The following is a 26,100-nucleotide window of genomic DNA, read 5'->3' as shown; positions in this document are numbered from 1 at the left end:
CTGGATAACTCTTTTCGGTTGGCATGGACAAGATGGGTTGAATGGCCTCCTGTAAATATTTTTATGTTGCTATATTTTCTAAATTGTGAACTTTACTGAATTTATTGTGGAAAATGTTGCCTATAGTACAAATAAACAAAGTGCTTGTTTGCTGTTTGGTGGATAATTGTTCAGTCGGTCCACTGCCAAGTGTCCTGCTGTTCAAAATTGTCTTTGTGTGTTGCTTAATCTCTGCTGCTGGATTCAGTTTTACTGGTCATTTTTGTTTATTTTAAATGTTAATCACTTCAAATAGTAATCGATACTAAAGCATCTTTATGTTTGCATCTTACAGGGCTTCAGAGTAGACCTTCCAATTAAGTCTGCCCGTTACCGTGGACAATACAACACCTATCCCATCAAGCTTTTCTACACGTCTAACATTCCCATCATCCTCCAATCTGCTCTGGTCTCCAACCTCTATGTCATCTCTCAGATGTTATCTACAAGATTCAGCGGCAATTTCCTCGTCAATCTTTTGGGGACGTGGTCTGTAAGTGCAATTTTTTTGAGTGGGGTGAGGAGTGCACCTCTTAAAACCAAAGACATCAAGTAGCAAACAAACCAAGTTAATAAGTTGGTCAGATCTTGCTTGCATGTTTATAAGTGGATAGAGGAGGTAATTTGGCTCATCATAACTCTGCCATTGAGATTGCTAGTTTATTCCCCTCCATTTCCGTGATGGCATCCAACTGTTTGAGATTGTTGCCTGACTGCCCATCTGGAAGCCCTGCCTTGCATTGATCACTCTCTGCATGAAAATCTTTCTGGTCTCAGTCTGAAATTTAACTTTATTCTCACCCTTGTTTTCAAATCCATCCATGGCCTCACCCCTCCCTGTCTAGTCTCATCCAGTCCCTAAAGCCCTCCATAACATCTGTGCCCCTCGAATTCTGGCCTTTAATCACCCTGCCATTGATGACCATGCATCCAGCTACCTGGATTCTAAGCTCTGGAATTCGCTCCCTAAACCCCTTCAACTCTTTCTTGCTCTAGCTGTCGCGCTCTCACGTGCGTGCTCACTCTTGCTAAACGTTCCGCCCAACTCCGCTTTAAAAGGCACAATATAAATACAGTTGCTGTTTTCCCAGTTTAAATTTGTGCCCTCTTGTCCGTGTGCCGCAGTTTGACGAGCAGTGGAGAGGCAGAAGGTAAAGACTTGTGTGAAGGAAAAAGGCTCTACAGGGTTTATGCAAGAGCAGGAGTGGGACTAGAGGCTGCTCCATTGGTTCAAGAACGTATTCGGATAGAAACAAGTTTGAAAGTGTAAATAACTCCATGTATCTGACATTTATCTTTGATCAAACAGCAGCCCCTGAATTTTTTTAATCTCTGAAAGAGAATTGGAAAGATTGCTCAGTCAATAAGGAGAGTGAGATTGGCACTTGCACTGGAGTTTGAAGAAGCAGCTTTCTTGCTCGTTGGTTAAATGCTGCATCTAGTGTGGCAGAGATCCTTGGTATGTGTGTGCAGCTAACTGATTGCCAGCATCCGAATGCTGCAGTTGTGTCCATGAGTGTTCTAGAAAGGTCAAAATAAAGCACAGCTCTTGTTCCTGAAGGGTGCCCACTCACCCTGTGCTGGAAAGTATGAAAGCTGAGTGTGTGACTACTGTATCCTGTAATCTAAACTCTGACACACAAGATTAGGTGCTTGGGTGATGTGCTAGACATTAGCCGATAGCAATGTAAACCTACAGAATGCATTAGGACCTTCAGAGGAGATGGAGAGAAAATTGGGAGTAGGTGAGGTCCTGTCTATATTGTATCCTGAAATTGACTAATCTGGGATAACTGACAGCTCCTTTGCCCCATGTTATATTAATAAAACTTTTCTTTTTACTTTGAAGGATAATACAGGTGGCGGTCCAGCCCGTGCATATCCTGTTGGGGGTCTCTGCTATTACCTCTCTCCTCCGGAATCATTTGGTTCGGTGTTGGATGACCCTGTTCATGCAGTGATTTATATTGTCTTCATGTTGGGCTCCTGTGCCTTCTTCTCAAAGACCTGGATCGAGGTGTCTGGTTCTTCTGCCAAAGATGTAAGTGTCAGCACTGTAGAGAGTTATTTCTTTCTCCCTGGGAACCTTGCCATCAGTTCCCTATTGATGTTTTATTTTTAAAAACTGTCATTCTGCCCAGTTCACTGTGGGCCTGGGTTTGATCTGTCTGCCATTTAGTGGGCATTGGATCACAGTATAATACTGCTTCTAATTTAACACTAAATAGACTGTCTTCCTCAGATGTTGGAGGATACCTAATGTGGTATATGGAAATATTGTCTGACTCATTGGAGCAGGTGATTCTTGTAAAGTTGAGGCTGAGGTCCATTGTTGAGGCTGAGTGGAATGTCCTTTAACATTTGCTGGACCTAATCCTTCAGTACTTCATGTCAATATTAGCTGTCCCTAACACCCTATTCTCTTGGAATTGTGGAAGGTTACAGCACAGAAGGAGACAATTTGACCCATTGTCTGTGTCAGCCCTCTGAGAGTAGTTCAGCTAGTTCCACTCCTCTGCCTTTTCTCCAGTAGCCCGGACCATTTTTTCTACTCTTATAGTTATCCCGTGCCCTTTTGACAACCATGAATGAATCTGCCTCCACCGCTGTCAGGCAGTTGCTGTATAAAGTTTCTCCTTACTTCGCCTCAGAACAAAACATTTACAGTTTACAAAAAAAATAGAAACAGGTTTTGTCTTAAAATGATCACTGTTTCAATGAGCTTGATATCCAGATGGAGAGGCTTCTCAGTTCAGTGCCTGGTCTGTGCTGAGTTTGCTACAGCTACCTTCAACATCCATGGATAATGGAGAGACCACTGCCATGACCCCCTGTAAGAGTAACTGCTGGAATGAGCAGTGCCCCTTCCAGTTGAACAGCCTGCTGACGCTTCATTGCAAAAGAAGGATAGCAACTTGTGCAAGATGTGCAGCACAAGAACGTAGCCAAACCCTGGAGGTATATGATTGAGCAGGGAGTGGAGTGTGAGGAGATCCTGAAGTGGCAGGTGCTGTGCACAGTACCTGTGGTCTCCTCATTCCCCCTACTCCTCCCACGATGTGGAACTTGTGTGCATGTTGGGAGGATGAAAGTTTGAGTGAACCCAAGCCTCATTCGAGCTAAGGTGAGCCTGACCTCCAGTACTGCATGCTGATCAGTCAGCTGTTACCGGCTGAACTTTTTTTCCTTTTTTTTTAAAAAAAGAAAACATTCAGAAAACTAATTTTCCTTGGAGGGTCTGAATGATGAGACTCTTGAGACTGATGTTTGTGTGAACAGGGCTCCAGAGTATACAGTAATCTGTCTATTAACTTTGGGAATCTTTTTAAAGAACTTGATACCAAACCCCACTCCCTTGACAGAAGTGTGGGAAAGTAACTGGTCATTATTCGGGAAAGGGCTTCCCAAGCAGTCAGGGGTAATAGTTTATTAATTATTCTCTCACAGATTTACTGCTCAGCTCCCAACATTCTCCTCACACACAGCTGTTTTTGTTGTCGTGTGTTGGGAGAAATAGCAGCAGAAGAGAAGGGAAAATTTGTGTAGTAAAACCAGCCTTGGAAAAGCTGGTGATTCAGATGGATTTAAAGATGTCAGTGATTTTACTCCGGACAGTGATTGAGGCCACTGAAAACTTATCAGTTAGCCCGCCATCTTGTTGTATCTTCATCTTGTGCCATAACAGCTGTCATGCTGGCCAATATTGAATATTGGATTGTAGCTAAGCGTTTGGAAGTGTCGATGAGGTGCCATGTAACTGCTGGGCCTGTAGGGAGCGGAAGGAAAGAAATATGGAACAATTGTGTTTACTGGATTAGGACCATAAAAACATAGGAGCAGAAATTAGGCCATTCGGCCCATCGAGTCTGCTCCACCATTCAGTCATGGCTGACCAACATTTGAGACTGTATTAATGTTGAGGTCTGTGGCTTATTTGTTTGCATTCTCTGGTATAACAGCATAATTGAGCTGGAGTATTCTTCCTCATTGAATTACAGGTAGCTAAACAACTAAAAGAACAGCAAATGGTGATGAGAGGACATCGGGAGACCTCAATGGTCCACGAGCTTAACAGGTAGGTCATTAGCTGTGTAGCATTTTTCATTGAAATGCCTAAGCAGTCATTTTCATAGAATCTTTCCAGCACAGAAGGCGGCCATTCGGCTCATCATCTCCATGCTAGCTCTGCTAAGGAGCAGTTCACATTCTGCCACTTCCTTGCCCTCTCCCCACATCCCTGCACATTCCTCCTTTTCAGATATTTAGAAAATGTAAAAAAAGGTTTCCCTCACAGAAGAAGGCCACTCTGACCACTGGCTGGGCACCCCCGCCCCCTCCAGCCTAATCCTATTTTCCAGTACTTGATCCGTAGCCCTGGAGGTTATGGGACTTAAGGTGCATATTCAGACACCTTTTGAATGAGATGAGGTCTTCTGCCTCTACTGCCCTCTTAGGCAGTGAGTTCTAGACCCCTGCCACCCTCTGGGTGAAAAAATATTTCCTCGCCTTCCCACTGATCTTTCTACCAATCGCTTTAAATATATGACTCCTAGTCACTGACCTCTCTGTTCGAGGAAATAGGTCCTTCCCATCCACACTATCCATGCCCCTCACAACCTTACACACCTCAATCAAATCTACTACTAATTGAATTATAATCACTACCTCAAATGCTCTCCCACTACCATTCCTTCCACCTGCCCAGCTTCATCCCCCAAAAGGAAGTCCAGAACCGTGACACCTTTTGTTGGGCTTCCTACATACTGGCCAAAAACATTCTCCTGAATGCTCCTTAAGAATTCTGTTCCTCCATTCCTTTCACACACAAACGACCCCAATTAATATTGGGGTAGTTAAAATCCCCTACAATTACTGCCCTGTTGTTTTTGCACATCTTGGAGATTTGTCTACATATTTACTCCTCTCTCCCTATACATTGGGGTTGTATAGTACACTCCCAGTAGTGTGACTGCATCCTTTTTTCTGTTCCTTAACTCAATTGTTATGGCCCTATTTGATGATCCATCTAATGTATTATCCCTCCTCATAGCTGTAACCGTTTCTTCAACTGAAATTGACACCCCCCTCGCCATTTTTTTATCCCCCTCTTTATGCCATGTTCCTGTAAAGCTATGGTATCATCCTGCCACGTTTCTATCTATTCCATCAGCTCGTCTGCTTTATTTGCTATACTCCTTGCATTGAAGGATATAACCTTGAGCCTGCCAAACTTTTTTCTTTAATTTTCCCGAGCTGTCTGAGTCTTAAAGGACATAGCTGCTAGACTGGGTCTGCGGCAGGCGGTGAGGGAATCAACAAGAGAGAAAAATCTACTTAACCTCATCCTCACCAATCTGTCTGCCGCAGATGCATCTGTCCATGACAGCATCGGTAGGAGTGACCACTACACAGTCCTTGTGGAGAAGAAGTCCCATCTTGAGGATACCCTCCATCATGTAGGGCATTACCATCATGCTAAATAGGATAGATTTTGAGCAAATCTAGCAACTCAAGACTGGACATCCATGAGGCGCTGTGGGCCATCATCAGCAGCAGAATTGTACTTGACCACAGACTGTAACCTCATGGTCCAACACACCTCCTAATCTACCATTACCACCAAGCTAGGGGATCAATCCTGGTTCAATGAAGAGTGCAGGAGGGCATGCCAGGAGCAGCACCAGGCATACCTAAAAATGAGGTATCAACCTGGTGAAACTACAACGCAGGGATTACTTGCATGCCAAACAGGTAGATCTGATCAGATCTAAACTCTGCAATCCTGCCACATCCAGTCGTGAATGGTGGTGGACAATTAAACAGCTCTTTGGAGGAGGAGGCTCCATAAATGTCCCCATCCTCAATGGTGGGGAAGCCCAGCGCATCAATGCAAAAGATAAGGCTGAAGCATTTGCTACAACCTTCAGCCAGAAGTGTTGAGTGGGTGATCCATCTCTGCCCCCTCCAAAGGTCCCCAGCATCACAGATGCCAGTCTTCAGCCAATTCAATTCACTCCACTTGATATCAAGAAACTGCTGAAGGCACTGGATACTGCAAAGGCTATTGGCCCTGACAATATTCCACAATAGTACTGAAGGTTTGTGCTCCAGAACCTGCTGCACCCCTAGCCAAGCTGTTTCAGTACAACTACAATTCTGGCATCAAATCGGCAATGTGGAAAATTGCCCAGGTATGCCCTGTATACAAAAACAGGACAAATCCAACTCTGCCAATTACTGCCCCATCAGTCTACTCTCGATCATCAGTAAAGTGATGGAAGGGGGTCATCTACAGTGCTGTTAAGTGGCACTTGCTTAGCAATAACCTGCTCACTGGTGCCCAGTTTGGGTTCTGCCAGGGTCACTTAGCTCCTGGCAGCATTTGACTCAGTGTGACATCAAAGAGCCCTAACAAAACTGGAGTCATGAGAATTGGGGAAATCTCTCTGCTGGCTGGATTCACACCTGGCACAAAGGAAGAAGGTTGTGGTTGTTGGAGGTCAACATCTCAGTTCCAGGACATCACTGCAGGAGTTCCTCAGGATAGTGTCCTGGGCCCAACCATCTTCAGCTGCTTCATCAATGACCTTCCTTCCATCATAAGGTCAGAAGTGGAGATGTTCACTGATGATTGCACAATGTTCACCATTATTCGCGACTCCTCAGATACTGAAGCAGTCCATGTCCAAATGCAGCAAGATCTGGACAATATCCAGGCTTGGGCTGACAAGTGGGAACTAACATTTGTGCCACGCAATTGCCAGGCGATGACCATCTCCAACAAGAGAGAATTCAACCATTAACCCTTGACATTAAATGGCATTACTATCACTGAATCCCCCATTATCAACAACCTGGGGGTTACCATTGACCAGAAACAGAACTGGACTAGCCATATAAATACTGTGGCTACAAGAGCAGGTCAGAGGCTAGGAATCCTGCGGCGAGTAACTCACCACATGACTCCCCAAAGTCTACCATCTACAAGGCACAAGTCAGGAGTGTGATGGAATGCTCTCCACTTGCCTGGATGAGTGCAGCTCCCACAACACAAGCATGACACCATCCAGGATAAAGCAGCCCAGTTGACTGGCATCCCATCCATAAACATTCGCTCCCTTTACCACCAACACACAGTGGCAGTAGCGTGTACCATCTACAAGATGCTTTGCAGAAACTCACCAAGTCTCCTTAGACATCACATTCCAAATGACTGCTACCATCTAGAAGGACAAGGGCAGCAGACGCATGGGAGCACCACCACCTAGAAGTTCCCCTCCGAGCCACTCACCATCCTGATTCAGAAATATATCACCATTCCTTCTCCTTCGCTGGGTCAAAATCCTGGAACTCCGTATCAGCACTGTGGATGTACCTACACCACATGGAATGCAGTGGCTCAAGAAGGCAGCTCACCACCACCTTCTTGAGGATATTTGGGGATGGGCAATAAATGCTGGGCTAGCCAGCGACATCCACATCCCATGAGTGAATTAAAAGAATGCTTCCTCTGCCTTCCAGACTCATTCACTAATTTTCTGCCTATTTCCAATTCTGATTTTGGCCCACCTGAACTCACCCTCACGTTCCCATCCCCCTGCCAAGCTAGTTTAAACCCTGTGCAACAGCACTAGCAAGCCTCCACACCAGGATATTTGTCCAGCCCTGTTGAGGTGCAAACTGTCTGGCTTGTACAGGCCTGACCTGCCCCAGAACACACTCAATGTCCCAGGAGTCTAAAGCCCTCCCTTGTGCAACATCTCTCCAGCTACGCATCCATCTGCTCCAACCTCCTACTTCAATGCTCACTAACGTGTGACACGGAGTAATCTGGAGGTTACTACCTTTAAGGTCCAGCTTTTTAATGTCTTGCCGAACTCCTTAAACTCTGCCCGCAGGACCTAATCCCTTTCTCTACCTAAGTCATTGATACCGATATGGACCATGACTTCTGGCTGCTCACCTTCCCCTTCAGCTCAGACATCAATGTTCTGCAGCCGCTCAGTGACATCCATGACCCTGGCAACAGGGAGGCAACACACCACACTGGATTCACATCAAAAATGCCTGTCTGTTCCCCTAACTATAGAATCCCCTATCAGTATTGCTCTTCCAGCCTTCCTTGTACCCTCCTGTACAACTGAGCCACCTGTGGTGCCATGGACCTGGTTCTGGCTGCACACCACAGATGAACCATTATCCTCATCAGCATTCAGAACTGAATGGTTGGAGAGTGGGATGCACTCGGGACTCCTGCACTATCTGCCTGTTTCTTTTTTCACTGTCTACCCTTAAGCAGCGGGGTGACCACATTTATTAACATGGTATTCACATAGCTCTCAACCTCCCAGTTGCACTGCAGTGATTCCAGCTGCTGGTCAAGTTCTGAAACATGGAGCTCGAGCTGCTGCAAATGACACTTACTGCACAAGTGGTTATCCAGGACACAGGAAATGCCCTGGAGTTCCCACATTGCACAGGGCATGCACTCCCGAGGTTGGAGCAGCCCAGCCGTTACTTTATTGACTTAATAGACTTGTTACTGCTAATTAACTGTACTACTGGTAATAAACCTTATGAATACTGATAAAGCTTTGCTAATACTAATAGAGCTTACTACTATAAATAAACCTTACTGATACTGATAATCCCTACTAATACCCTCGTGCTGTTTCTGAAGCTGCTGCCCCATCTCTCGCTCTGTTTCTGAAGCTGCTGTCCCTGCTCTCTCTCTCTCTCTCTCTCTCTCTCGCTCTTTTTCTGAAGCTGCTGTCCCTGCTCTCTCTCTCTCTCTCTCGTACTGTTAAGCTGCACGTTTTAAAGTCAGTATCAGACAGTTAGATTGCTTGCTGTGATTTGAAAATGTACAGGTTCCTAAATATTTAGACACCAGTCTCTAGCCCATCATCTCTAAAGTCGTAGGATGCAGTTTGAAGTATTGAGACCACTACTGTTCTTGATGTATATTAATGCATCAGACTTGCGGGTACAGGGCAAAATTTTTAAATTTGCAGGTGGCACAAAACCTGGAAGTGTAATAAAAATTGAGGAAGATAGTGCCAGGCATCAGGAGGACATTGACAGGTGGGTGGAGATGGGGCAGATGAAATCACTGTGGAAACATGACAGGCGATGCACTCCAGGTAGGAAGAAAGATGGACAGGTACTTGCTAAATGGTACAATTTTAAAGGAGGTGTAAGAAGGCAGAAACCTGGGGAAGGGATGTTTGTGCAGAAATCTTTGAAGGTGACAAGTAAACCAAGCAGCTAATAAAACAAATGGGATCTTGGGCTTCATAAATAGAGGCACAGAATACGAAAACCAGGAAGTAATGCTAAATCAAAAAAAAACACTAGCTGGACCCCAGCTTGAATTTTGTGTCCATTTCCGAGCACCGCGCTTTGGGAAGCGTGTGGACCCTCAGGGGAGGGTACAGTGGGATATACTAGAATGATTCCTGAGATGAGTACTTACAGATACATGAAGAGACTGGAGGAGCTGAGGCTGTTCTCCTTACCAGCAGAGTAGATTAAGGGGAGACTGAGGTGTTTAAAATCATGAAGGGTTTAAATAGAGTAAATACTGAGAAACTGGCTGAAGCGTAAATAACCCAGAGGGCGCAGATTTAAGGTGACTGGCAAAAAGAACCAAAGGCAGGAAAAACTTTTATGCAGCAAGTGGTTAGGATTTGGAATGCACTGTCTGATAGGGTGGTGGTATAGATTCCGTAGTAGCTTTCAGAAGGGAATTGGATAAATACTTGGAGATATGGGTGAGGGCAAGGGAATGGGACTGACTGAATTGCTCTTTGAAAGAGCCAGCAAAGACTCGATGGGCTGAATGGCTGCCTCCTGTGCCTTCCTATTCTACGATCACTGCTGTTGAGTCTGAGACACCGCGGGAGGGCTTGGCACTTCATTTCTGCTCTAATTTTGGGTCTTGGGGAGGGGCAGTGACGTGAAGCGAGGTGGTCTGTGTTACAAGCTGATTCCGACCATGGTTTAGGCAGCTGGCTGCTAGCGCTCTTACCCCTTCCTCCGGGCAGAAAGTGTCATAGAGAAGGGATGGAGTAGGATTCCCTTGGACCTTGAGTAGGCACTGGCCTGTATGTTCTAAAAGGCAGGCATTTAGTTCAAACGGAGCAAACCATTTTGAGAATTTGCACAGTGTTTCTGTGCAATACTTGATGTATTTCCTGCCTGTCCAAAACAATTGGATTCTCTTGCCTGAGTGCCCTTCAGTCCTCTGGTTTCCCTTCCTGCATGGACGGCTGAGCCTGTAGCTGCTTTGATCCTAATCCAGAACCCTGATTCAACCCCCTCTGCCATGCTATTTCATGAAGCCTCCTTGCGGGTTGCAGCGTCTGCCCTCTGTGTAATGTGTTGGGGCACTTACTGCCATCTCAGGCCTAGCTCAGTTCATCAGCTGTGGGCCTGTAATAATGGTAGGAAATTGGACACTGTGTTTGTAAGAAAATAGAGTTGGGGGTGTGGGGAGGCAAATATTTTTTAAAAAACAAAACAAATTCAAAAGCTTTCTTTAAAGAAAAGGCATGATAATGGAAGTAAAGTGTGCTTCAGCCACTGCAGTCCATGTGGTGATGGTGCTCTCCACAATTATCTTGTGTGGCGAATCCCAGCATGTGGGAGGCTTCAAGAGAGATTGCCAACGTGCTAAAGAGAAGAGGCACAAAGTTTGGATGAGTGAAGAGAGATATCAAAGTATTTCTTTACAAAACAGGTTGTCCAAGGTTGGACACTTTAGTTCATTCTAAGGAGCATCTCCATGTAGAGTTGACGTTCGTCACAAATGTTAAAAGCCTTTTGTTTGAGCACATCTTGTCATTGAGTTGCAGACAGAAACACAGATGCATTAGGAGCTGGTTCTCTTGGGGAGAGATGAACAGATGAGAGACAGTTATAGAGAGGGATGCACGCATGTTGAATCCAAAGGCATTGCACAAAGTATTTCCATTACTACCCAGAACTAACAAAGCACAGGCTCCATCTAGTGCTCGTTGTGTCCAGTGTGTTTTCATTTCCTTGCACTGTCATTACTGTCGGGTACATTTGAACTCCAGGTGGTCATGTAGCTGCACATCATGTTTTGTGATCACCAAGGTAAAGATTTGAGTATTGCTGAAAAAAGACATTTTGTCAAAGCCTTTTGACTTGTATTCATCAGCACAATTGCAGGAATACCAATGACTCCTAACCTACCACTTGCATATTCCCGATATGTGGATGATACGTTTGCTGTATTTAAATCCATAGCCGGCATGTAATAATTTCCTTACATGTCTTAATGGGCACCATCCTGTGCTCAAATACACCTTTGAAATGGAGCAGTCAAATGAACTTCCTTTCTTTGACGTACTAGTTGAGAAACCTGCCAGGGGGTTCTCTACCACGGTCTACCACAAACCAACCTTCCCTGGTCAATACACGCGTTGGGATTCTTACAGTTCCCCGCACTATAATATTGGCCTTATCGGCAACCAGGCAAGCTTGATGCTGAAATAGGGGCATCAAAGACATCTTGCAGAATAATGGCTAACCTTACCAGATCATTTCGTGCTGTATATCGCGCAAACTCATGAGCGGCCCCAAGGCCATCACTTTCGGCCCTGAAAAGTGCCCAGTCTACTGCAAACTACCCGGGAAGGGCAAGGTGCCTCAAAAATTTGAGCAACAGGTGAAGCTAGCTGTTTCACGCTGCTACTATGCAGTAGCAACACGAGTGGTATTTGCTACCAATAGGATGCTGTCGTCAAGCCAAAAAGAAGTTTGGCCTATCTCACAAATGAGCAATGTGGTATATGAATTTCAGTGCCAGGGTGATGCTAGGTATGCAGGCCATATGTCCCAAAGACTGACAGATCATATCAAACAGCATGTCCCGGCCACTGTTCACAACGGGTAAGGTACAGACCGTACCCACCAGCCCGTGCTTGCAAAACAGTGTCCAACATTAGCCGTGATTCTGCAATTGGACAACATTTGCTAAATAATCCTCAGTGTGCTTAAAAACTACGCTGACAACCAAATTAAGATTGTCAGTTAGGCTCGCAGTGTGGCACCTTTGTGTGTATTGGAAGCTACATATATTAATACACAGGGCCCTGTTCTTTGCAGACAGAAGGAACATGTACACACATTGCGCCTGTTTCAGCTAAACAAAATGTGATAGCCATTCGCTGGTTCATTCCTCAGGAAAATGCCTTGACCAATCAGAGTCTAGCTGCCTGGTTTTAATTTCAAACAATGATTGGCAATTAACTGTCAGTCACCATTCTCCATGGCAGCGCCTCTACCAACCAATCAGCACTCTCTTCTCATACGCTATAAAGTTGTTGCTTCCCCTGACATTGGTATTCTTGCGCTTGTCCTGATGAGTGAAAGACAAAAAGCTTTGGCAAACTGTCCTTTTTCAGCAATATCAAATTCTGTACTACCGAACAACTATAAGGTGAAAAAACAAAAACAGAATTACCTGGAAAAACTCAGCAGGTCTGGCAGCATCGGTGGAGAAGAAATCATTTAACGTTTCGAGTCTTCATGACCCTTCGGCAGAACTGAGTATAGTTAGGAGAAAGGTGAAATATAAGCTGGTTCATTTCCCACCTCTCTTTAACTATAAGGTGAAGATGGGCAGTCCTGGGGTGAATATCCAGTGTCAGTGCTGAGCACAGGTCAGGTGAAGTGTGGGTTAGATACGGAGTAAAACTCCAAACAGTGTGTCAGAAAATCTACATTGACACCAGCTCACTGCTGGCTCCTGGGAGTACTAATTAGGGCTGAATTAGTGGAGTGGCGTTTTGTGTTTACTGGCCCCTGGATTAAGGCTCCCAAACTGGTAGAGTAAACAGGAAGCGCTCTCACTGGTCTAGGCTCGATTATAACCCAGGATCTGAGGTAGATGGCCATGTCTCTAACACTCAGTCCCTATTTTAGATAGAATCTCAAATTCTGTTTTGTTGCAAGTTTGGATATAATAGTCGGCAATTTGTATTTATGAATCCTTTCAACTTTTGTTTTACAGATATATTCCCACTGCCGCTGCTTTTGGAGGCTTGTGCATTGGCGCACTATCTGTACTTGCGGACTTTCTGGGGGCCATAGGATCTGGGACTGGTATATTACTAGCGGTGACCATCATTTACCAGTACTTTGAGATCTTTGTGAAAGAGCAGAGTGAAGTGGGAAGCATGGGAGCCCTGCTCTTTTAACAGTGCGACGACTCTTTTCCTTTGAGTGTTTTTGTGAGAGCCCAGGCGAGAGAGATTTCCAGATTATCACAGCGGGGGAAGAATGTTTCTGAACCCTATCTTGCCCAGAGCTGCATTTTTATTTTCTGACAATTCACGGCTCTGAGTGGGATAGGGTTGATTCAGCTTTTCATTGTTTTTTTTTTGGTACCAAGAACTGAAAAACATACTTTGGAATCTTGTTTTGTTTAATTATGGTTAAAAGCACAAATTTCCACCGTCGGGAAGGTTTGGCGTGTGTGTGTGTGTGTGTGTGTGTGTGTGTGTGCACGTGCGTTGTGTTTTCTTTCACTGCGATTCGAAGGTGCAACTAAAATATTCAGCAGGAACTGATGTTTCTCTTGAATTTTAAAATTCTCAATGCCACTGTGGGTAAATACATGTATGATTGAGACCTCCAGGCCAGGGAGTTCTCTGGTTTGTTCTCCTGATCTGTTGCTGATTTAGGAACTCGATCAGTGCAGTGAACCTCAACACTCCTGAGCTGGACGGTTGCGAAGGGGAGTTCAGACAACGCTCTCGACAACAATTCAAAAGTGCCGGTTCCAAAAATACATGGATGGTGTCTGGCAAGGACGGGGTCAGATTCTGCTCTGATTCAACTTATGGTTTAATAGTCAGCTGGTGTACCTAAGCTCAGATGCACAAGGGGACTGCTTCCAACCATGGGATGATGCCTCAGCAGGGATTGGCCCTCTCCTAGATAGAAAGAAAGGAAGAAAGACTGGGGAGAACACTTAAATGATCCTGGGACAGATATGTCATGTAAGTGATGCGCGGCTTGTGTTGGAGATCTGTATAATAGCACTACCCGTCCACATGTGTTCAGCATAATGTTGGGATGCTGTCCGTTCGTTCCCCTCCCTCCTAGTTTCTGCCTCTTGTGTTAAAATTGTGGCCAGTACAGTTATGGCAGGGGTTGATTTAAAAAAAAAAATACCAAGAGATCACCTGCGTAGCACTGACATTGCTAAATGTCACATTGTACGGTTTTGATAGTGGATGCAGCAGCAAATTTATTGGAATTTCTATGGTTGGAGTATTTAGAGATGTGAGTCTGTTCATTGTATGGATGATACTTTGTATTATAACCAGCTGTTGAGTGTTTGGGGTTAGAATTGCTTATGCTTGTTAAACCTCAAACAATTGAACCTAAAGGTGCAGGTTAGAATTCTCCTGATTTGATACTTTGAACAAATAAAATAAAATTTGACATTTAGCTTCTAAAAGGCAGGTTAAATGTAGATTTTTTTTTTTTGTACAGCTGACTGATGCCTTTGATTTTTCGTTCCCTTTGCCACCAGTTCAGAAATGAACCGTGCAGTGCTTAGTGAGGAGTTTCTCTGTGATTTCTATTCCGACGCCTCCTGGGCCAAGCTGGGGTGGGAAGGTGTTGCCCGCTCCTGACCATCCTTCACTGACTCCTGCTGCGTTATATGTGGACACGTCAGGCCCACCCATGCTGCTGACTTTCCATGGTCGAATTGCCTGGTGACACTTTATGACCTGGGTTCATGCAGGCAAAGTGGCCAGGTGGAGTGTACAGGCTGACAGTGCAGCCACCCCTGCTAGGGAGAGGCGGAGACGGCTGGTATCCTGAATGCATCTGAAAATGCTGAGCTCCATCAGTAAATTTGCTGGCGCCTGTCCTCCAAACCTTTTTTTTTAAAGCATAGTTAGTTTTGTATGTAATTGTCAGCGCCCAGATGAAAACTGATGTTCCTGTGTTGTGATAATGACATTTTAAAGGATTCTCTCTCGCTGAATGGTGTCAAAACATTTCAGGATTTCTCTCTCTCTCTCTCTTGCGACCAATGGTTCCAGTTTGGGGGGAAAAAAATGGAATTTCTATGCATTCCCACCTTGTTGGCTGTGACTAAACCTCATTAAGCAGTGTTTGTTCTTCCCCAGGACCTGCTCACTTAAAACCCAGTCTTTATAAATAAAAGTGTTTGAGAAAATGTTGATCAGTCTTCCTGATTGACCCTGTACACAGCTGGCTCTGTGAAGGCACGTAGAGATAACCTCACCTATACAGCACACAACCAGGGCATTCCGTTCAACTGGTTTATGCTCCACTCATAAACAGCTTCCAGTGGGAGAATGGGAGCCAGATTTTGTATTTGTTGTTCTCGACCCTCAGTAGTCCAGAGATTTAGGACAAAGCACCAGCTTAAAAACCCTGTGATCCTATATAATGGAACTTGATTTATTCACTCACTGCAAGCCCAGTGCCCTTGACTCTGTTCTACCTTCAACCCATCCCACTATCCAGGCTCTCCTATTGCACCACAGTCTGATTCTCCCGATAATGCCTGGTCACGCTACTGGAGAGTACTGTGGTTGCTCAAGTAGCTGGTCATTACCTTAAAACCACCATACTGAGTGTCAGCAAACTATTTATCTATGGGAGGCATCATAGTCGACCCCCACCCTCTCCAACGCGCGTGCACTTTCCAGCAGGAGTTACCTTATAACACAGGTACAGTACTGGTGCATTCAGGTCTGTCACTGTATAACCTTCAGGTCTCTCGCTGTATAACACTGGCATACATACTGTTGGGTATAGGTCTGTACTGTATAACCCTGGGCTACATTACTGGTAGCTACAGGCCTGTCACTGTACAACACTGGGGTACAGTACTGGTGGGGACAGGTCTGTCACTGTATAACACGGGCACAGTACTGGCAGGGACGGGTCTGTCACTGTATAACACTGGGGCACAGTACTGGCAGGGACGGGTCTGTCACTGTATAACACTGGGGCACAGTACTGGCGGGGACGGGCCTGTCCATGTATAACACTGGGGTACAGTACTGGCGGGGACGGGTCTGTCACTGTATAACACTGGGGCACAGTACTGGTGGGGACGGGTCTGTCACTGTATAACACTGGGGTACAGTACTGGTGGGGACGGGTCTGTCACTGTATAACACGGGCACAGTACTGGTGGGGACAGGTCTGTCACTGTATAACACGGGCACAGTACTGGCAGGGACGGGCCTGTCCATGTATAACACTGGGGCACAGTACTGGCGGGGACGGGCCTGTCCATGTATAACACTGGGGCACAGTACTGGCGGGGACGGGCCTGTCCATGTATAACACTGGGGTACAGTACTGGTGGGGACGGGTCTGTCACTGTATAACACTGGGTTACAGTACTGGTGGGGACGGGTCTGTCACTGTATAACACTGGGGTACAGTACTGGTGGGGACAGATCTGTCACTGTATAACACTGGGTTACAGTACTGGTGGGGACGGGTCTGTCACTGTATAACACTGGGGTACAGTACTGGTGGGGACAGGTCTGTCACTGTATAACACTGGGTTACAGTACTGGTGGGGACGGGTCTGTCACTGTATAACACTGGGGTACAGTACTGGTGGGGACAGATCTGTCACTGTATAACACTGGGTTACAGTACTGGTGGGGACGGGTCTGTCACTGTATAACACTGGGGTACAGTACTGGTGGGGACGGGTCTGTCACTGTATAACACTGGGGTACAGTACTGGTGGGGACGGGTCTGTCACTGTATAACACTGGGGTACAGTACTGGTGGGGACGGGTCTGTCACTGTATAACACTGGGGTACAGTACTGGTGGGGACGGGTCTGTCACTGTATAACACTGGGGTACAGTACTGGTGGGGACGGGTCTGTCACTGTATAACACTGGGGTACAGTACTGGTGGGGACGGGTCTGTCACTGTATAACACTGGGGTACAGTACTGGTGGGGACGGGTCTGTCACTGTATAACACTGGGGCACAGTACTCGTGGGGACGGGTCTGTCACTGTATAACACTGGGTTACAGTACTGGTGGGAACGGGTCTGTCACTGTATAACACTGGGGTTCAGTACTGGTGGGGACGGGTCTGTCACTGTATAACACTGGGTTACAGTACTGGTGGGGAGGGGTCTGTCACTGTATAACACTGGGTTACAGTACTGGTGGGGACGGGTCTGTCACTGTATAACACTGGGTTACAGTACTGGTGGGGACGGGTCTGTCACTGTATAACACGGGTTCAGTACTGGTGGGGACGGGTCTATCACTGTATAACACGGGCACAGTACTGGTGGGGACGGGTCTGTCATTGTATAACACTGGGGCACAGTACTCGTGGGGACGGGTCTGTCACTGTATAACACTGGGGTTCAGTACTCGTGGGGACGGGTCTGTCACTGTATAACACTGGGGTTCAGTACTCGTGGGGACGGGTCTGTCACTGTATAACACTGGGGCACAGTACTGGTGGGGACGGGTCTGTCACTGTATAACACTGGGGCACAGTACTGGTGGGGACAGGTCTGTCACTATATAACACTGGGGCACAGGAATGGCTGGTATAGGCAGAGCCATCCCTAGGTTACAGCGAATCGGGGTGACTGCCCTGTCAAATGTAATACTATTCTGAACTAGTTAACGCTTTGAAAGCGGACATAGAGTAGGGTAAGTCACTCATTTGCTGTGTTTATTTTCAGCCCCGGTAATTTAAAACCATTGCTTATTTTATTTTTCGTCCAGTGCACATCTGTAACTAACATTCGCTTAACATTGGAAAATGGACAGTCATTTTTTATAGTTATTGCATCGTGTCTAATTTTTTTTTAAAAAGTTGAACGCAGTGAATGTCCTCACTCTGACATTTAGGCTGTAATTTTCCAGCACCCTCCCCTAGCGGTGGGTTCCCCCATAGCGGGGCTGGTGAGCCTGCAAAATCTCCGTTCACATCGGCAGGACCAGAAGATCTTGAGGGGCTGGAAAATTCCGGCATTAAAGTTTTCTCTAGTTGGGCTGTGGGGTGTATTAGTAAAAATGTTATAGCGCAATCCCATCGAGATCATGGATTTCTCCTTAACAAAAGGAGAGCCAACAATTAGGTTCAGCCTTGGAAGCAAGGTGTAGTTTTATGTGTGACACAGTTACCACAGTCAGTAGTGCAGTGCGTGCTTGTAACTGAGTGCTCAGTAGCTGGGATGCTGCTGATGCTCCTTTTCTCTCACACACACACACATGTGCTCATGGGCCCAGCCGTCAAGAGGAAACTTGTATAAAAATGTTAAGGGGGTCCCCTACACAGTGTGATGCGGCCCTGGGCACAGGTCTGTCACTGTAACACTGGGGCACAGTACAGGCAGGGACAAGCCTGTCACTGCATAACACTGGGGTATGGTGCCGATGGGTAGGGATCTGTTCGTGTATCACGCAGCCTTAATTTAAAACAGGCAGATGATAGCACTAAATTCTTCCCCTGCCTATGGGTATGAGTTTCGTCTCAAATTGGGTTCAATGTATGTGCTCGATCTCAGGCATTCAAAGAAAATTCTGGGCGTACGTAGAGAAACACCAGGTTAATGTTTAGGATAGAGATTCTCAAACCTAAGAGAACTTGTACAAAGAATGATCTAAAAATATACTGACACTCTAGAACCAGGGGACACAGTCTCAGAATAAGGCCACTTAGGACTGAGACGAGGAGGAATTTCTTCACCGGGAGGGTGGTGAATCTTTGGAATTCTCTACCCCAGAGTGCTGTGGAATCTCAGTCCATGAGCATGTTCAAGACAAAAATCGATAGATTTCTGGAGGTTAATTACATCAAGGGATATGGAGAAATTGTGGTGTTGAGGTAGATGATCAACTGTGATCTAATTGAATGGCAGAGCAGGCTCAATAAGCCCAATGGCCTACACCTTTCTTCCTATCTAAAATATAAACAATTCATGTTGGAAATGCTTCAGAATTGTTTAAAAAAATCCACATTGAAAACATCTTTCTAGATGCTGATGAACTTGAAGTACATTTCTAGCGTTTTTGAGATTTGCAGCAAAAATGGCCTAATTCCCTTTTGAACACTTCAGTTGAATCTGCTTCCACCCCACTCTCAGGCAGAGTATTCCAAACCCTAACCACTCCAAAAAAAAACACCTGAAAAAGTTCTTCCTCATGTCGCTTTTGCTGCTTTTACAAATTACTATAAATCTGTGCCCTTGTCACAAGTGGCAACAATTTCTCCCTATCTACTATTCTAGCTGTGATGCACTGCAGAAATTCACCAAGGCTCCTTTGACAGGACCTTCCAAACCTGTCACCTCTTCCAACAAGGGCAAGGGCATCAGATGCATGGGAACGCTACCGGCTCCACTCCAAGCCACTCACCACCTTCTGAAGAGCAATTAGGGTTGGGCAATAAATGCTGGCCTAGCCAGCGACACCCACATCCTGTGAATGAATGAATAAATTAAAAAATCCTAACTTGGAAATATATCGCCGTTCCTTCACTGTCACTGAGTCAAAATGCTGGAACTCCCTAATAGCACTGTGGGTGTGTCTACACCACATGGACTGCAGCGATTCAAGAAGGCAGCAATAAATGCTGGCCTAGCCAGCACACACTCATCCTGTGAAAGAATAAAGAAAAGTTGGGTCAGTAACCAGAGGACGCACATAGCAAAGGGCAGCATGAGGGAAAATGTATTTTTACACAATTGTAAGAAATTGGGGTCTTGAATAAACATTTTCTACATAATATAACACCCACTAAAAAGCTTTCTAAAAAGGCAACAATTTTTAAACAGTCTGTGGAAACAGGCACTTAGTTCTTGTCGTTCCTAAGTTAAGATGTTGTCTTCTGTTCACAGAATCTCACAGTGCAGAAGAGGCCTTTCGGCCCATCAAGTCTGCACCGACAAGTGAGAAACAACTGACCTACCTACCTAATCCCATTTACCAGCACTTGGCCCATAGCCTTGAATGTTATGACGTGCCAAGTGCTCATCCAGGTACTTTTTAAAGGATGTGAGGCAACCCGCCTCCACCACCCTCCCAGGCAGCGCATTCCAAACCGTCACCACCCTCTGGGCAAAAAAGTTTTTCCCTCACATCCCCCCTAAACCTCCTGCCCCTCACCTTGAACTTATGTCCCCCTTATCTATGCAATTGTTTAAAAAGGACCAGGATGTGACCCTCAGCAAGATGTAAACTAAAAAGCTGACCTTGAGTGGGGTGCCGCACAAGAGTGGGTGGTGGACCAACCTGACGTTTGGAGTACCTGTCCTGTATCCATTGGTCAGAATAGTTAGGTAGATGGGTAAGCCCCCCAAAAAAGGGTATATGGATTGGTGTCATATTGGCAGTATTGGGCTGAGGGCTTGCTGGTGAGGTGGCTACACTCGTGGGGCAGCTGCTACCTTCAGATGGACCAGAGGAGACGGAGGAAGATCGTGAGATCGAGCAAGAGTTTCCTAACATTTCGACTAGAGAGCGGAATGCTGTTATCACAAGCTGTTAGGGTCATTTACCTTTGTCTATTAGTATCATATCTAAACTCTTGTTTCTTAATGAACGCAATAAACTATCTTAAAATTACAGATGAGTAGTCGCCTGCCTATTTATGTATCTGTGGTCCTGAATCAATAAATCTCACACACTGAGTTGTGATCTGGAACGTGCTGCCTGAAAAGGCAGCACAAGCGGATTCAATAGTAACTTCCAGAAGGGAATTGGATCAATATTTGAAAAGGTAAATTTTTGCAGGGCTATGGGGAACGAGTTAAACTAATTGGTTAACTCTTTCAAAACGCCAGCACAGGCACGAGGGGCTGAATGGCCCACTGCACTTTGATTCCACGGCCCATTGATGGATGCGAGGATGGATCAGTGTCACGAGATTGGTGTGAATTTTTCAGCTAAAAATTAGGGTGTGCCCAAATTCATTCTTGGGTTCTGTCAGGATGCATTTACCCTTTTCTCTCTGATACAAGTACTCCACTTGTTGATCAACTTCTCTTCTGTTCCAAAACAACCAAAAAAATGTGGCTCAACGAGTGCTTTCTCTCACATCCAGTTGTAGCCAGAGAATCACTTGTAATGCCTCACCCTCCCACTCCCACACACTTAGCTCTGGTATCTCCCAAGGATCTATCCTTGGATCCCTCCTATTTTTCAGCTACATGCTGCTCCTCATTGACAACGTCTGAAAACATATCAGTTCCCATGTATAAGCTGACGACCCTCCACTCTCAATCCCCTCCGCTGTGTCTAAATTGTCAAACAGCTTGTCCGACATCCAGTGCTGGAAGAGCGAACACTCCCTCCCACTAATTATTGGGAAGCCCCAAGTCATTGTCACAAACTCTGTTCTCTAACCACCAACTCCATCCCTCTCCCTGGCAAATGTCTGGGGCTGAATCTGCCTTTGTAAACTTGACACCATATTTGACCCTGAGCTCAGCTTATGACCACATCGACATTGTGACTAAGACCACCTGTTTCCATCTCTGTAACATCGCCTGACTCTATCCTGCCTCAGTTCATCTGCTGCTGAAACCCTTATCAATGCCTGTTACATCTAGATTGGACTATTCCAACACACCCCTGGTTGGTGGCCTCCCCTCTACCGTCTAAACTTGATGTCTTAAGAATGCCGCTGGTTGTGACCTAACCCGCCCATCATCCCTGTGCTCGCTGTCCTGCAAAACCCTCGATTTTAAAATCCTCGTCCTTCTTTTCAAATCTTCCATCGTCTTGCCCCTCCCTATCTCTGTAATCTCCAGCCCCCAAACTCTCCAAACCATCTGTGCTCCACTAATTCTGTTCTCTTATGCATCCCCAATTGTTAATCACTCCACCATTGGCTGTGCCTTCAGCTGCCTGGGCCCCAAGCTCTGGAATTCCCTCCCTAAACCTCCCAGCACCTCTATTTCTTCCTTTAAGACGTGCCTAAAAAGCTACCTCTTTGGCCATCTGCCCTAATGTCTCCTTTTGTACCTGTGTCAAATTTTGACTGATAACGCTCCAGTGAAGTACCTTGATGTTTCACTATGTTATTAGAGGTGCCATATAAATGCAAGTTGTTGACAGGTAAAATCCAAGCAGAGTTCCCTATCTCGGCCCTGCCAGAATATGGCTAATGAATTTCTTGTGAATCGATTCGCTAGTCACCGAAGGCCTCAAGCCTGTATTGACCAGTTGTCTAATAGTTAACACTCATCGGGTAGGTAGAGAGAAACTACTCCCACTGTTGCATGAGGGGTGGGGCGTTGCTAGGAGAAGTGAACATAACTCGAAATCAGAGCCAGGCCATTTAGGAGAGAACACTTCTTCACACAAAGGGTGGTCGAAATGTGGAACTGTCCACCATAAAAATTGGATAGCGATCTGAATTAAAAGTAGATGCTAACTCAATTAACTTAAAATTTTATAGTGCTACAACAAAAGGACATGAAGCCAAGGTAGGTGGATGGAGTTAAGCTGCAGATCTGCCATGATCTAACTAAATGGCAGAGCAAGCTTTGCGGGCTGGATGTCCATCCAATTTTCATAGTGACCCTGGTTCTAGGAGAATATTGGTATGCACTGCTACGGGATCTTTGTTTTTATTTCATGGAATGTGGGCATTGCTGGCTGGGCCAGCATTTATTACACATCACAAATTGCCCTTGAGAAGGGGGTGGTGAGCTGCCTTCTTGAACCGCTGCAGTCCATGTGGTGTAGGTACACCCACAGTGCTGTTAGGGAGGGAGTTCCAGGATTTTGACCCAGCGACAGTGAAGGAACGGCGATATATTTCCAAGTCAGGATGGTGAGTGGCTTAGAGGAGAACTTGCAGGTGGTGGTGTTCCCATGTGTCTGCTGCCCTTGTCCTTCCAGGTGATGGAAGTCATGAGTTTAGAAGGATCCTTGGCAAGTTACTGCAGTGCATCTTGTAGATGGTACACATGCTGCCACTGTGCATTGGTGGTGGAAGGAGTGCATATTTAAGATGGCGAATGGGGTGCTGATCAAGCAGGCTGCTCTGTCCTGGATGTACTTAATCTTGTTGCCAGACTAAGCACTACATCGTTTAGAATGAACCATCACTGCCATCATGTCATGTGTGTTATAATGATATAAAGGCACCAATCACTCATAAGGCATTGTGCAAACATTTTGTGGGCTCATGTATTCATTCTAGGTACATGTGAACATATACACATGGACAGAAAGCCTGAAGACACCAGCACTGCAGAGCTGTGTATCTACGTTCTGCTCCAGGCTGAAGTGAAACTGAGGCTGGATCACATGACACACTTCCCTTAAAGTGATGTCATGCTGCTATATCTTAAAGGCATATGACAACAGTGTCGATCTTGTGTTTGTTGGAGCTGCACCCATGCAGGCAAGTGAAGAGTATTCCATCACACTCCTGACTTGTGCTTGTAGATGGTGGACAGGCTTTGGGGAGTCAGGAGGTGAGTTACTCGCCACAGGATTCCTAGCCTCTGACCTGTTCTTGTAGCCACAGTATTTATAAGGCTAGTCCAGTTTAGTTTCTGGTCAATGGTAACACCCAGGATGTTGATAGTGGGGGATTCAGTGATGGAACTAACCAAGCCTCCTTAGACATCACCTTCCAAACCAAGGACCACTGCCATCTAGAAGGACAACAGCAGCAGACACATGGGAACACTGCCACCTGGAAGTTCCACTCCAAGCCACACACCATCCTGACTTGGAAATATATCGCCGTTCCTTCACTGTTGCTGGATCGAAATCCTGGAACTCCCTCCCTAACAGCACCATGGGAGTACCTACACCACATGGACTGCAGCGGTTCAAGAAGGCAGCTCACCACCCCCTTCTCAAGGGACAATTAGGGATGGGCAATAAATGCTGGCAAAGCGAGTGACACCCATTTCCCATAAATAAATTTTTTTTAAATGTCATTGAACGCCAAAGGGCGATGGTTGCAGTTGGTCATTGCCTGGCAGTTGTGCGCTGTGAATATGACTTATCAGCCCAAGCCTGGATGTTGAAAGGTCACCAACCTGAAATGTTGACTCTGTTTCTCTCTCCACAGATGCTGCCTGAGTATTTGCAGCATTTTCTGGTTTTATTTCTGTTGTCCAGACCTTGCTGCTTATGGATGTGGATGGCTTTGGCCTACTTGCTGCCTGCAAGCTTGTTTCTCTGTTTATGCATTTTAAAACCAGCTCGTCATCTATGGGATATCCTGAATATCACAGAATTGTTACGATGCAAGAGGAGGCCATTCAGCCCATTGTGTCTGCACCGGCTCTCTGAGCATTTTAACTTCCTGCCAGTCTCCTGCCTTCTCCCTGGATGTGGTAGGACTTAATATAAATGCCAAGTTCGTCTATTCAACCGAGCGTCCTTCTCAAACCTCCTTACCAGCAGCTTTCAACTAAAATTATCATCATCCGGTCTCAAACCCTAGCAGATAATGATGTCGTATTGAGCTACAAGATCCCAGTTTCACTCCTGGTCTGTTGTTCAGTTCATTGACTTTGACATGACCGGAAATAGCTGAAAAGATACATCGGGAGCATAGTTAGATAATCCTTCATTTAAAATAAGTTCTTTCACCTTAGTCTGAGAGGGTAATTTTGAGACAAGCCCTTAAGCAATCCTGATTCTGTCAATGTTTCAGTTGGATGACTGATTAGACCTGTTTGCTAACTGAGGTTAAACTGGCTCCTTCCGGAGGGAAAGTAGAAGCAAAATGCCGTGGATGCTGGAAACCTGAAATAAAAACAGAAAGTGCTGGAAAAACTCAGCCGGTCTGACAGCATCTGTGGAGAGAGAAACAGGGTTAACGTTTCGAGTCTGATATGACCCTTCTTCAGAGGGTGCAAAGTTGGGTTCCAAAGACAAGTCACATTTAACTGTTTCTCTCTCCACAGGCGCTACCAGAACCGCTGAGTTTTTCCAGCATTTTCTGTTTTTACTCCTGTGGGAAATCTTGTTTTTGAAATTTTAATAAAACCCTTAATTCCTCTTCTTCTTGACTTTGGTTTAGCAGGAGCACTGTCTGTAGAGGCATCACCCTCGGCCTCAAGCGTCCATCAGTGAGAGAGTGGGAAATTTGGCCTGGGTTCCTGCAGTTAAATCTATGAAGTATAGTCACTGCTTGAACAGAATCAGACTTGGCTCTGCATCACCCTGGTTATAAAACCAGTCCCTGTGTAAACAGTTGGGCATGAAGCTGAGAACCACAAGGATGTTCTGTGGACACAGAGAGGGAGCTTGTACCCTGGAGAGAGACAAATCTCTGGTCAGTGTCCCAGTTAGGGAGCGACTCTGTGGTCAGTGTCCCAGTTAGAGAGTGTCCCAGTTCAGGGCAGACTCCAAGGAAACTTGTCCCAGCAGTGAAAAGCCTTTCAGAAGAGAAGGTTGAAAATTGCAAAAGGAATGAAATAATTTTGCCCAAAGTCTGTGACCGAATTCATAGCTGTTGGTGTTTTAAGGTCAGATACTTGTGACTTGGCACCAAACCCACTGCGACAGACGTGACCTTTGATTTTACAGTGTGGCGCTGACTTTCCTATAGCTTCCGTTAAAGTGGTTTCTGTGCTAACACAACAGCAATTATATGTGGAATTTTCTGCCTTGATTTTTTCCGAATGTTTCATGCCTAGCTCCCTCAGTCCTGCCGTTGTTTGCCAAGACGGCTGTTGTGACAGTCTTTTCCTGCTTCCTGGCAAAAGAGCAAAGTTTGTTCTCTGGTGGAAGCCGGGAGTCATTAACACTTACCATCTGCAGACAGGCCTGCAGGTGTTCAAACAATGACTGCTTGTCCCTCACATTTTTCTGGAGCTGTCAGCTGGCCTCCGCCTCACCCTTGACAAGTCTATTCAGTGAAATTCCCCCCAGCTGCTCTACCCTGGGATTCCTGCAGAGGGGGCCATCTGACCACTTTTCAGGGAACGGGCACAGCGTCGAACATGCAGACCATGTTCACTGGCCTACCCAGCGCCCCCCCTAGCAGGAAAGCGCACA

At 45.8% G+C, this 26,100-nt stretch overlaps 1 protein-coding gene and 1 long non-coding RNA gene across 2 annotated transcripts in view; one reads left to right on the top strand and one right to left on the bottom strand.

Annotated features, from left to right (window-relative positions):
* The window catches only part of LOC144681490 (protein transport protein Sec61 subunit alpha-like 1), a 35,146-nt gene extending 19,874 nt beyond the window's left edge, over positions 1 to 15,272 (top strand). The window contains exons 9-12 of the mRNA XM_078543115.1: positions 335 to 532; positions 1,889 to 2,080; positions 4,038 to 4,114; positions 13,082 to 15,272. Of these exons, the coding sequence (XP_078399241.1) occupies positions 335 to 532; positions 1,889 to 2,080; positions 4,038 to 4,114; positions 13,082 to 13,268 (654 nt within the window). The 3' untranslated portion in view covers positions 13,269 to 15,272. The remainder of the gene's footprint in view (positions 1 to 334; positions 533 to 1,888; positions 2,081 to 4,037; positions 4,115 to 13,081) is intronic.
* Positions 10,793 to 25,968, bottom strand: LOC144681491 (uncharacterized). Its single transcript, XR_013576789.1, has 3 exons — positions 25,855 to 25,968; positions 12,330 to 12,427; positions 10,793 to 10,927 (listed from the first exon to the last, which is right to left on the bottom strand). It is a non-coding gene; the product is annotated as an uncharacterized LOC144681491 (long non-coding RNA).
* Between the last annotated feature and the right edge of the window lie 132 nt (positions 25,969 to 26,100).

The sequence above is a fragment of the Cetorhinus maximus genome, chromosome 6 (genome assembly GCF_964194155.1).
Source record: "Cetorhinus maximus chromosome 6, sCetMax3.hap1.1, whole genome shotgun sequence".
In the NCBI taxonomy this organism is placed as follows: domain Eukaryota; kingdom Metazoa; phylum Chordata; class Chondrichthyes; order Lamniformes; family Cetorhinidae; genus Cetorhinus; species Cetorhinus maximus.
The sequence above is the reverse complement of the archived record's forward strand: the minus strand, read 5'-3'. Positions and strand labels throughout refer to the sequence as shown.